Raw genomic sequence first — 13,765 nt, forward strand, 5'->3', positions numbered from 1 at the left:
GACACGTCGTGACATGTAACATTCGCCAAACCGTCAATGCAAATGCCGATAAAAATCGTATCATTTTCTTCTAGCCGATAAAATTGTGTGCCGTGTTATGCTCAGTCGTATTAACGTGCCGATTATCGCGGCAGATAAAAACGGATAAAAATTGATTTGTGGGCAAGACACCGCGAGAAACAAGTCGTGCTCGTTCGCATTAACGTTGTGCACACAGGCATCTATAGGATCAATCACTATCGGGAAAGATGCGTTCGCCTGATGAACATAACTGTTATCAATAAATAATTTGACTTTTATCATAAAATGGCAAACAGAATGAACATAACTGTGCAACTTCTGGAAACTCTATCTGCTAAATCTTACCACAAATTAAGCGAGAGCTGCAAAAGTCATTCAAGCCATCATATTGTTGAACACATTGTAGCCAGCTCAGCTATGCATCCTTGATCATATTATGCGAATACATGCGAAATATCAACGACGCATATGCGATCGCTGACACACGTCCAATGATATAGTACACCTACTGGAATAGCCAATAAGCCATTATCCTAAATCCTGGGAAAAATCCTTTTGATTCAATCATCTAGACTAATAAGGATCGTCTAGACTAATAAATTCAATCTAAGGATGAGATAAAATAGTAATAACAATAAATTACGGTCTTAAAAGATGTGACCCTTTGTTAAGCTATGCTAGCGGCGCGACATCCTTTGATGTTCAGTCTAGACATAGAGAACTCATCGTTAAGTTAGGTTTAGCCCTTATGGCGGGGCGGCATCCTTTGATGTCCGACTCAGAATTAGTATATAAGGTCGAGTGAATCTCAGTAGGTTAAGTTAGTCTTCATCCGACTCTTGAACAGTTCAGACAGTAGCCTCTCGATTGTGAAAGTGTTAATCAATAAATATTAAACGGAAAACTTTTTTGACTTTCGATTTCAATCAGTTTGTACAGATAACCTACTTGGACTATCGAAATTGTAGCATTTGCTCTGCTGCTGGGACTTAAGAGTAAATGGATACAACATGATAAATCATTTTCGTCCCCAAACAAGTCAGGACAAGTAACGTGATGGCATGTGAAATGAGCACTATTATAAAACTGTTCACATGTACACGATGTCATGAACCGAGTTCACCCACATAGTGAGCTCCTCAATTGAAATAACATTTATCTTCCGCGTAACTTCAAAGGTCTGGACATTCAAATCTGCCAAAAAAGTACAAGTTGAAACATACTTTGTCGATCAGTTGATTAGTAATTAGTAGGGGAAGGTGGGGAAATTCGGAACACACATCGAAATAATTTAATAGCATGCTATAAAATTAATATTTTTCCAAATTGTAAGGTCGTACGATATAGTACGTGTGAAAACCTAACTTTTAAGAGTTGTCGCTTGATAAAATTCCAATCGGCTGGAAAGTTTTCACCTGTTGGCAAAAAAAACCTTGATTTTTCTATTTTCAAAAATGGTGGAGAAATTCGGAACACTTTATAAATGGATAGAAAACTGAAACAATTTTGATGCAAAACGTTGATGGAGAGCTAGAAAATGACAGAAGGTTTTATTTTAATAGGGAAAAGTTCAAAAATAGCGATTGTTTTTAGTCGGATTTGTAATTCTTGCTTGTGAAATAGCTGGTAATCATTTTGGTGCATTTCAAGTGATCGCATGAATTGCAATGAATAATTTGTCGAAATTTTGCATGAAATTTAATAAATATGCATAAAAAATGCGATATCAACTTGAAAATAATTAAAAATCACTTGATCAAATTTTCGTATATTGAGTGTTTCGAAATTCCCCACGCACTAAGGTTTACAACATAATCGTGTTTTGGTCACTCAATGAATTTTCATGCAAAATTCCTTTTGTGAGTCGAAATATTAATGGTGTACGATAATTATGAACGTATTCATCTGAGTTGGTTCTTGGAAAAATGTTGTGAAATCAATGCATACAGGCATTCTCAATATTAAATTTTCACAACTCGATTTCATGTCGATGTTGCACAGAGCTATCAGTACGTGCACACGCGTCGGCTGCTAATGGAAATATGAGGTTTTGTTTAGAGAAAACGATGACAATTGTTCGCATTTCTCAAAATATTCATTTGCGGAGAAATTTGGTGGTGTTCCGAATTTCCCCACCTTCCCCTAATTAACTAGTCATACAAGTGGGCATCATGTGATGAAATGATTTAATACCTTGTGCAATTTTCTACAGTTCCGTATGCTGCACACTCAATATTATAGCGACATCTATTATTAAAATAGCTTGTAGTAAATGCATTTATAGCATTTCCCTGCAGTTGCGATGTTTCCTATTGAGTTCCCTTGTAGTACTGACACATTCATGTTTGACACTTGTTAACTACATACCACAGGGGAATTCAATAGGTAACATCGCAACTAGTGAATTGCTATGAATGCGTTTACTACAAGCTATTTTAATAATAGATGTCGCTATAATATTGAGTGTGTGCTGCTAACCTTTTGGAACGATAGCTGTCAAAGTCTTGAACCTCTGAACGCTGCAGAATTTTTTTAACTGTAAATTGAAATAAAACTTTCGAAAACTTTCGGCGGGAATTCTGATCATCTGAAGAACATTTATCGGTTCAACAGCCTATTGATCATACAAAATAGTTTCGCGTTTGTGAAATGGGCAAATGTGTGTCACCAATAATAATCATTTTTTCTTGTTGATCCCGTGTGGGAAATTTTTTGACTGACTAAGTAAGGTATCCCGTGTGCAAATAAAGTGATCAATAGTCACTCAACTGTTTATACCTGTATGTAGTGATCTAAAACTGGCTAAGTTGGTTAAAATCATGTGTTTTGTATGGAGACAATCACTAGGTGTATCACTACATACGGTTACATACAACTGAGTGGCCGTTAGTCATTTTATTTGCACACGGGATTCCTTACGTTGCATTTGCTCCGACATGATGATGGCAAGTGCAGAATAAGCGGTGAAATCTATTAATTGGAACTGCAATAAAATAATATCAAATAATGTAAGCAATTTTACTAATAAAGTAAAGGTGAATTCATAAATTTAAGCGCATTTTTTAAACTATAACGATCAATCATCAGTCATGATGTAATTTATTGCTTTAGAAGGCGAGATAGATTAAATATCGCAAGAAAGAAAACTGAAAAAGAACATGTAAATTTAAAGTTATAAATTTAACTTTTTATGTTTGATTTCAACAAAAAAGACATTTGGCGAATAAATAGATATCCTAACAACTAAGTGAATGTTCATTGATTCAGATTGGTTACCACCTAAAAACGAACACCTCTGTGTAGTATTCGGATTGTTTGCTCGTAGTATTCGGATGACCGAATTAAGCAAATAAAGCATTTGAATCGTTGTCGATTCAAAAAATTGTAGAGTCAATAAGTAGCGCTCTCTTTGGGAATTTGCGTAAATTATATCAATTAATTTATCGATAATGTAAAGACTTGAAGAAAAAGAAAAAGAAATATTCTTATGGCATCACTTCCACTAGCTGTTTGTAGAGTAACAGATGAAGATATATTTAAAGTTATTCTCCAAATGAACAAACGCACACATTCTCGCAATTCAACATGCATATTGTGTACAAAAATGAAAATAAGCTCAAATTCTTATAAGGCTCGACCAAAGACAAAACTCCACCAACAAAAAAATCGGGCGTATACAGTATTCATTGTTGTGAGTGTAATAAAGAGTATGTCGGCCAAACCAAACGACCGATAGAAGTAAGATACGGCGAACACACGTACTGCACCAACACAGGAGCAGCGTATCGGTCAGCTGTTGCTTTACACTCTTTAGAAGAAGAACATTTGAGTGGTCCGCGTAATTTGAGACTATTGAAACAAGTGAACGACGGTCGACGTTTAGACGCATGCGAAAGCATATTCATAAGAAAGAGCAAAGACAATATGAACCTTGACGAAGGCAATATCGACTCTGCGCTATTCGATTTGCTTTAATTATGTGTTTGTGTGACGTGCAAATTTGTGTTTGATTTGCTGACATTGCGGAACGGAGATTGCTTTCGTTGAAAAATTTTTTTGTGGTAGTTTGCAAGTTTTTATTTGAACTACAAATGAAATTATGACTATTTTGATCGAAAAAAATTTTGTGGAGTCAAGTTCGTCTTATTTTATTTAAATGTTCTGGACTTCACGGTGTTCAACACCAAAACAATACTGAATGCATTGTAATGTTTGGATTCTTAACGCATAGCTAATTCAAGCGACAACAATATTTCACGTACACAAAACAAATCACCGGTTTCTAATTGGTGACTTGTCCACAGATCAACACATAACCAGAACTTACATTGATTACTCTTCTTTGAAAAAGCATTTATCGTCGCGTATGTGAAAAGGCTTACCACTCAAATCTACAAGCACCATGAAGTGTTGAACGTTTCTATTGTCAATAAATAATAGTGAGTGTGAGCCATGGACTTTGCTGAAGAAAAAACTTCTTTTATCTTGTGATGAAATAGGTATGATTAGCATTAGGAAAGCAGACAACCTTCTGGGTCCACTTTTGCTATTTGAATCACTAATATCTTTGCAGCCGATTTCTTCATATTATTTTATGCAACGTTTTTTTTCTCAACAAGATTAGTTTTATCGCTCAGAAATATTATTAGCGAATTTGTGCAGAGTATGAATTGTCGCTCAATTCGCGAATCGATGCGAAACAGATGTATCCAGTTTGATGTCACTATAGATGATTTTAATTTAATTTGATCTATTTTAGGTGCGAAGCAAATTTTATTCTCATCGTAGACAGAAGCAGCGAATATCGGAAGCTGAATAATAAGAAGGAGATAATTTGTGGGTTAAAAATTGATTGTAATGGAGTATGGTTCCAAACATTTTCAATTTAATGCCATTCAAAATCTATGCTATACAGTTGTTTCTATGCTACTCTTTCGTTTACGTCAAGTTCTTCTACTGGTTCTATTCCATCATTCCATTGGTTGGTTCTTATGAATAAATTAGCAATCGTTGGTCTTGATGCACGTTATGTACGGTGGCGTTGAACATTCGCACTTCAAACACTTGTCTACACTTTTAAGTTTTTCACCGTGTTTCAATGTAAGATCACCAAATTTGCAATTCGCCGTTGCGTCGGCGGTGGTCGTCGTTTCGATGGTATCATCTTTTGAAGCTATTTAGAAAATAATTGAGTACAAAGAGTTGTGATCAGTAGAATTTGATTTTGATGAGTAAAATTACTTGGAACAAATTCAATCTTCTTATGTTGAAAATCGATTCAATTTAAACTTACGGCACTTATATTCGATTGGGCAGCAGGTTGGTGTTTTGTAGTAGACTGGAACACAGCCGGCTTTGATTTCTGTCAATTTGAGTTCGATACCACAGTTGATCTTCACACAGTTGGGATTATCGGCAAATGAAGTGTTATTATTGAAATTCTCAGCACAAAAACATTTATAGCACGAATCATCATCAGGGTAGATTTGTTCGCCGACGCGATAAGATCTTCCATCCACTTCACATGTATTCATTGAAGTAATTCGGGCTTCGTCTGTTCAAAAAAAAGCGAACGACGACACTTTTGGGTAATAATATTATTATAAGACAATCAATTTGACAAAATCTTACCGCAAATTTCGCCAACTCGGCAACATTGATGAACATTATTGTATTGTGATATGCAAGACCAATTTCTACCACCGAAATGTTCCGGGCATTCAACATTGGCGCACACAACACTTGCCGCTTCATCCCCATTTTTCACACATTTGCAGGCTGCTCTGCAATCTGGTACAATGTCTGCCGGTACATCATCACCCATGTTGAATGTTTGTCCTTTCAAATAGCATTTGTCGGTTGCGTACGATGTAACATCTGGGCATTCAAATCTGTTTATAAAAACTTATTAAGTCATCTTGTGTGTACACTGCTCACCAACATCAACACAATTGACCACAACTGATACACAACGGTTAGCATCACTGGATCATGCAAATGACGATTCAATGAAAAGCGGCTCACCTTGTGGCACTAATAACACTGCTCGATCCGTCAATTTCTTTACAACCGATTTCTTCATATATTTTCGGCAATACTTTATTAGCGGCTGCGGTTTTATCACCCAAAATTGCGATTAAAACAAAACAACCAACGATCAACACAATTTTTGAATTCATCTTGATGTTCATTCACACTAAACAAGTCAAAATACAGTGCTCCGTAGTAGATGTGTCCAGTTCGACAACTAACTCAATACTAAAAGTTTCGTCCATGCGCTATTTCAATTTATTTTGTTGCTGCTGTCGCTGCTGTCGCTGTTGCTGTTGTGATTGCGAAGCAGTTGAACAATACAATTGCGCTGTTGTTTACACTCATATGTATTTGGTTTCCTTTACATTTTGCCGCGTCTTCAATCACTTCCAATGTTTGCGTTTACTTGTGCAAATAATGCAGCTCAGCATTCTAGGGTTCAACGTGTCAATGTATGCAAAAAGATGAAATCCAGCACAAGGATGGTAGTTATCGTGAACCATTGCCATTGTGTATTTTTTTTGTCTTTGTAATTAAAAATAAAGCATACGTACGACCCAATACGGGTTATGCATAATCTGTTGAATTTTCGGATGAAAATCGTTGTTAAGTGTTACGAAATACTTGACCCAAATTTGAATCGGAAAATCAGTTGAAATTTGTGTACTTTCTTTTTAAGGTTACAGCAGATTTGATATGTATCAAAGTAAACATTTCCCATACATTAGGCTGTCGTTGAAGAGGATCGACCCTGCAATCATTTTTGAACAAATGGTTGATTCATAATATTTGACGGGCTTCCAGAAACAAGACCACACACCCGATTGATTGTAATGTAATTAGTTATAGTCGTTAAAATGGGTCTTGTGGATCATTTGACCTATCGCCGAAGGTGACATTTGTCCACTTTTTTCAGCTTCTGGATCATCAGCGCACGCGAGAATGTGTGAATTTCTTTCATCTTTGAATTGATAATACACCAATCCGTTGTTTGTCCATGCATCAAGCGTTTGCACCGTTCACATCACAAATAATGGTGTAAACAATAGTCTAAGCATGGCGCGTATAAGTGATGAGGGAAAACCCATCGAAAACGTCAACATAAAAATGTAAATATTGTAACAACACCATAAATATGGCATTTGTAATATTTGCTCCCATCTATTGGTCATGAAAATCTAGCGAATAAGCAAGCTATAGTAATCGAAGCAAATATTGAAGTTGTTGCTAACTTTCCTATATAGTTGAGCGGCAATGTAGCGATCGCACGTAGTACTTTTTATTGAATTCTATATGGTGAACAAAACAAAAATGTTCATCACTTCTGTTTTATATATTTTCTGATGATGTGCACATGACCTTCTCAACATTCAAATGCGCATTGGCGGCACGAACGTGCGAATGATGAAATCAATTGATTTATATATTTTTATCTGAATTCTTCGAAATCAGATGTGACAGACTGACCGTCGCTCAGATTAAACTGTAAACGATTTTGACGACCGGTTTTTATTAGCCGCTACCGAAAAAAGAGACGACTACAATCAATTTCATTTTCAACATCTCCAAAACAATTACATGCAGAGTCGTTATAATGAACGCTGTTTTGTTCGCACAAACAAAACGTAAAATGAAACGTATGAAACTTTTCCGTTTAACCATATCACTTGATTGACGACAACAATTAGGCTTCTGTAGTTATACGTTGCTTGTTCAATATAACTTGAACTTACCGCATCCTATATCCTATACTGACGTACGTTTATCTTCACTTTTACTCGCAATATTCCATTATTTTGGTTTCGGTTTTTTACTTGGAGCATGCGTTCTCATTCAATCCGCTATTCAAAAGTTATCTTGCAACAATGTTTTAGCGTCGATAAATTAGGCATTGAGTTATTATCATGTGAATCATTCAATCAACCAAATTAAAAGACACGTAATCAAATTCTTCACCAAATTTACTACCGATTGCTATTTAAAGCGGCAACCGTTGTGAAATTACTGCGGAAATCGTGCCGGCTCCGAATATTGATAAGCAAATTGAATGCCGGACTTTTTTGAATTTTCAATTATAGATACCAAATCTAGTGACGTGCAGTGTGCACTGTGCACACGTGCATGGTAATTAAATATTCTATCGCCTTGCTGACAATTTTTAAATGTAGGCGCACCAATAACAATTAAAATGATTTAAAATCATGACAAATATCAAATGTCGAACATGCTACAACTTTATTCTTGCACTTCCATAGCTTTGAATTGAATTGAGTTTTTGTTTCCTCTGAATTGAATTGAGTTTTTTATATTCAATATTTCAATAAGTATTGGTTTTGCACGGATGGGTATTCTCGACGAGCGTACATAGTGAATTGGCGTTGCACAGATCCAATTTTGTCACTGTGGATTTTGTGGAATGGAAGCCATACCATGGCGCAGTAATCGAGGTGAGATTGAACCAATGCAAAATACAGCGATTTTAGTGTGGTAACGTCGGTCATATCGTGACAGAAACGTTTGACAAAGCCAAGTGCAGCCGTTGCCTTTGAAGTGACCATGTCAATATGTTTGGCAAATGATAGTTTTCTGTCAATTAGAACACCCAAGTCCTTGTGTTCAGTCACTTTGTCGAAGGTGTGGTCGCCATAGGTGTAGCTTGTTTCCAAATGCTGACGTTTCTTGTAGATAGATAGCACTGCACATTTTTTTAGGTTAAGGTGCAGCAAATTCACATCACACCAGTGTTTAAGTTTGTCGATAGCTTGTTGCAGTATCTCCGAATCATGCTGAGACTTGATGATTTTGGCAATTTTGATATCATCAGCAAACAGTAATATCATGATGTCTGGGGGCATTTGATCCACGATGTCGTTGATGAATAGCAGGAACAGTGTTGGTCCAAGGTGGCTCCCCTGTGGGACACCCGACGACGCTGTAAAATCATCCGACTCACTTGCTCCGTGCTTGACAAATTGAATACGCTTTTCCAGGTACGACTTAAGCCATGCCAGCAAGTTTTGAGGTAGATTGAATGACCTCAGTTTTTGAATCAAAATGTTGTGGTCAACTCGATCGAAGGCTTTCGTAAAGTCCGTGTACAGGACATCAACTTGAGCTCCAATGTTCAGGCCAGAAATGTTGGTATTACTTGAACTTGAATCTAATCAGTAAATGAAAACTTGAAATTATTCCTATCTGATTATTAAACACATTGGAAAAACTTTAACAGGTCATACTAAATAAAGATATTGAGGAGGTGCATTACATTTTGTGCTTGATTTTTTAATTCTGTAAATGGCATTTGCCAGCACAAATTGAGCACAAATTTCCCAGCCTAGTGGCGATACAAAAAAAATCGATTTTAAGGTACTTCACCTGTAAAGTGCCCAAAATCGAGCTTTTCAAAAAAGTCGACGATTAGTGCTCGGCCCCCAGACGAGATTTTTCCAATCTGAAAAAAGCATTTGCCAGCACAAATTGAGCACAAATTTCTCAGCCTAGTGGCGATACAAAAAAGTCTCATTTTCGGGTAGCTCCCCTGTAAAAGTGCCAAAAATCGACTTTTTCACATTTTTCAATTTGTGCTAGCTTCCCAGGCCAGCACAAATTAAACGGATGGTACCATTGGTCAGCACAAATTGAGCACAAATTATTGGCACCGGTCTCAGCCCAGCACAAATTGTGGGGGGCAGCGTAATGTACCTGATTATGGCTATGGTCCTATGACCATTTCGGCTCCCTGTATTTCGGCCGCCTAACGTTCAGCCTCCAATGGAAATACTTTTCAGCCGCCGCGGCTCAAAGTGAATGACTTTCAGCCGCCGCAAAAAGTTAATTTGAGCCGCCGCAGCTGAAATGAAATTTTAATATTTTTTCAGCCGCCGACGAAAATGCTTCTTGGCCGCCGCGGCTGAAAGTAAAATCCGTGAATCACTTACAGCCGCCATAAAAAATCATTTTTAGGCCGCCGTGCCCGAAAGGTATTTTTTGCAGCGGCTGAAAGTAATTCGCGGATATTTACTCTTAGCCGCCGCGGCCCAAAGCACATTGTCTGAACATTTCTCAAAAATATTTTTTTTCGATCGTCTACGCTTTCCTAATCATCTTATCGCCAGGAAACCCCACTTTTATTTTATTTCAAACTATGAAAATGGTACGGTGAACAACGGTGAGGAGTTCCACAGGACCTTCACTCGCGCGCGCTCGTTTGGTCCTGTGGAACTCGGACTGTTGCAGAAGGTACACTACGGGACTACGTGACATTCAGTTGATCACACAAAGTACACGAAGTACACGAATTCACATTGTTTTTCTTTTCACACAGAAAAAAAAAAAATTATTTAAAAATTATTCATCTATCATTAAAAAAAAAATAATTTGTTGTTCATTCATTTTTTTTTCATTGTGTTATTTTTTTCTTCCATTCGCATGCCTTTTGCGCTGTTCTAGCTTTCTAGCTTATGTTCCATCTGTGGAACAAAACATTGTTTGTTCCCAATGTGGTACAAAAGCTACAACATCGCACATTTACTTAATTTGTACTTTGACAGCGTTTGACAGAACAGAACCGGCATGAACGACGCCATATTTTGACATTTAGTTTATTCCTATGTTTACCGATATTGACGTGTGCCAGAGATGCAATGAATTTTTTGCCGATTTTGGCATAAAATAAATAAATTTTCGCACAAAATAAATACAATTTTCTGTTGAACGTAAGTGACGTTAAATTCCAGTGGACAAAAAGTGACAAAAAGCGTGAAAAAGTGTATGTGAGTTCAAATGCGTGACAACAATTTTGGCCGAGCATTGGTGATAAGCGGTGATTAGTGGTTTCGAGTGGTTTCGTATCATGACAAATCAATCACGACGTAAACCGCCAGCACCAATCGTCCAAAAAGAACCGGAGCCCGAAATGGATCTAGTCGAAGCTGTAACTTATTTGGCCAACAAAATCGACTCTTAAAGCCATTTCATTTGTTCCCGTGTGTTACTCTTCTCCATCGTATATATGATATAGTATTCTCATTTGTTTCTTAGTTTCTCGATAGAAAAATTGCAGATTGGATTTGATTAAGTAAAAAAATAAACAATTTTGCACAAATATATTAATACGAGAATTCGTTCAATAAATGCCCGTTTATATCAAATAACTACGTGACTCTACGTAGTGGCAGTACTTAACCATAGTTCTGTACACTGTATACAGAAAATCCAGACGGCGTAAACAGTACTGATTTCTAGGTGCACCGGTACGGTGGAACTCCTCACCGTTGTTCACCGTACTATTTTTTATTTCAATATCAAAATTCGATATAGTATTAAATCGTGCACACTCTCCTCAACGTTCTGTTGACAAACCACTTTTATTTTATTCCGAGCTGCGAAAAAAATGGTACGGTGACAACGGTAAGGTGCTCCTCGCGCGCGCGCTCGTTCAGTCCTGTGGAGCACCTCACCGTTGTTCACCGTACCATTTTTTGCAGTGCAAAAGTAATTTGCGGATATTTACATTCATCGGCGGCTGAAAGTGATTCATCAATATTTCCTGTTAGCCGCGTGGCTCAAAGTGATTTTGATTGGCGGTTGAAAATGCATTCTACATGCAGCGGCTCAACGAGCGTTCTATAAAATACAATTCAGCCGCCAACGAAATCACATTTTAGCTGCCGCGGCTCAACGAAAATCTCACCAAATACAATTCAGCCGCGACTGAAAATAACTTTCGGCCGCATCGATTTTTGGTTGGCGGCCGAACGAAATTCGTGAAAAATCACTTTGAGCCGTGGCGGTCGAAAGGTTTTTGCTTCGGCGGCTGAACGGTAGGCGGCGGAAATACAAAACGCCACCATTTTAAATTATGGCCTTATACCTAATGGACTTATGACATACACCCCAAAAATAAAAGTCTACATTTAGGCGGAATTTCGTCTGGTAGAGGCGCCCAGTTTTATATTTCACCTAACAAATGGAGATTCAGGCGAAATTGTGGCTAGATTATGGGAGAGTTTTGCTTGCAGCTCAAATTACTAGCAGAAATATCGACTGAATGCATCTTTAGCTGAAAAAAATGCCTAGATCTAGACTATAGATTGTACACACAACATTTAGACAAAAACACAATCGAAGCGATCTGTACAATGTGAAGGAAAATAATTCATTGTATCGCGAATATACATAGATGATAGTTGAAGTGATACATTTTTCGGTTTGTTACTACAAACAACTGTTCGATAAGAGACCGAATTTTATCCAAACAGTGGGAGAAACCGAAGTGATGTGACAAAAAGTGTAAACAATAGTTGACACCACAATTGAAATCATTTCAAGTGGCGTATTTACACTTCAATTTAGTTGGTCATGAATGAAGTAATAGTCAAGTCAATTGATGAATGCTTAGGTTGAACGTGCTGCAAAATGAATTACAATGTTTACATGAGCGTGATGAAATTTAAGGCCAAATGTAAAATATTCACAACTTCCGTTTTTAATTAAGCGCGGTGATTCACAAACGTTTGGTTGAATTCCAAATTTGAAAATGAAATTGTTTTATACATACGTAACCTTTTACTTTTCCGTACACAACGTGTCAAGGGAAAGTATAGGAATTGGTCCCGAAAACTTTTTTTCGCAAAATTGGTTTAGATCATCATAAAAACTCATGAAACGCGTAGAAAACCACCTTTTGAGACACTTTTCCGTTCGTGTGCCGTCGTCGTTGTCGTCGTTGTTGTCATTGTCGTCGTCGTTGGTGTGTGTTAACACGATAACTCAAAAAATAATTGAGATAATCAAAATCTGGAAACGCCAAAAGTTTTGTATTCGAAAAACTTAGTTTAAGTTCGAAGATGAGCCATTTTCGATTTGATCCTGGGGTACTTGCCCTAAGAAAAACCTCAAAAAATTGACACTTTTGTATGGGAGGTACCTGTAAATCGACTCCGATTGGCTTCAAACTTTCTGGGATTTCAAGATTCTGAAAGTTTGAAACCAATCGGAATCAATTTACGGGTACCTCCCATACAAAAGTTTTGAAATTTTGACTAAAATTACCGATTTTTGGACAATTTTGTATGGGAGGTACCCGTTAATCGATTCTGATTGGCTTCAAACTTTCTGACGTTTCATTTTTTGGAGAAAAAATAAGATTCTGAAAGTTTCATGTTGATCGCATGTGCAGAAGTTTGGTTTTTGGACCTCAATTTTTTCCAAGAAAATTTCGACAAAAATTGAGGACAAAAAATCAAACTTCTGCAAATGCCATCAACATGAAACTTTCAGAATCTTATTTTTTTCTCCAAAAAATGAAACCTCAGAAAGTTTGAAGCCAATAGGAATCGATTTACGGGTACCTCTCATACAAAATTGTCGAAGTTTTAGTTAAAGTGACCGATTCTTCACTTTATTTTTATTATTATATTTTCGCTGCCTTTATTTCTAGAAAATTCACAAAAAATAACCAAAAGTACCTACGGACAACGCAGGCCAACGGTACGGAAAAGTTCGGGATTACCAATGTAATTCTTTTTATTTCAACATTCAAATGTGCATTAACGTGTGCCAATGATACAATCAATTGATTGAATTTTTTTCAAAATCTGATGAGGCAATTAGTTGAAAAACCAAACGTATGTAACCGGTTTAAGTGGCAATAAATTCAATATTTCATCTTCATAAACGTCTCCGGGGCAAAATAAGGATAAGAGGAAAG

At 37.0% G+C, this 13,765-nt stretch overlaps 1 protein-coding gene across 1 annotated transcript; it reads right to left on the bottom strand.

Annotated features, from left to right (window-relative positions):
- Positions 1–4,854: 4,854 nt before the first annotated feature.
- On the bottom strand, positions 4,855–6,335 carry LOC129574066 (uncharacterized). The gene is made up of 4 exons (XM_055455431.1): positions 6,046–6,335; positions 5,653–5,912; positions 5,315–5,575; positions 4,855–5,194 (listed from the first exon to the last, which is right to left on the bottom strand). The coding sequence occupies exons 1-4, from the start codon at positions 6,210–6,212 to the stop codon at positions 5,022–5,024; spliced, it is 861 nt and encodes a 286-aa protein (XP_055311406.1). The 5' UTR covers positions 6,213–6,335; the 3' UTR covers positions 4,855–5,021.
- Between the last annotated feature and the right edge of the window lie 7,430 nt (positions 6,336–13,765).

This window comes from Sitodiplosis mosellana, unplaced genomic scaffold (genome assembly GCF_009176505.1).
Source record: "Sitodiplosis mosellana isolate CC-2019 unplaced genomic scaffold, AAFC_SMos_1.0 Smas_scaffold_6150, whole genome shotgun sequence".
In the NCBI taxonomy this organism is placed as follows: Eukaryota; Metazoa; Arthropoda; class Insecta; order Diptera; family Cecidomyiidae; genus Sitodiplosis; species Sitodiplosis mosellana.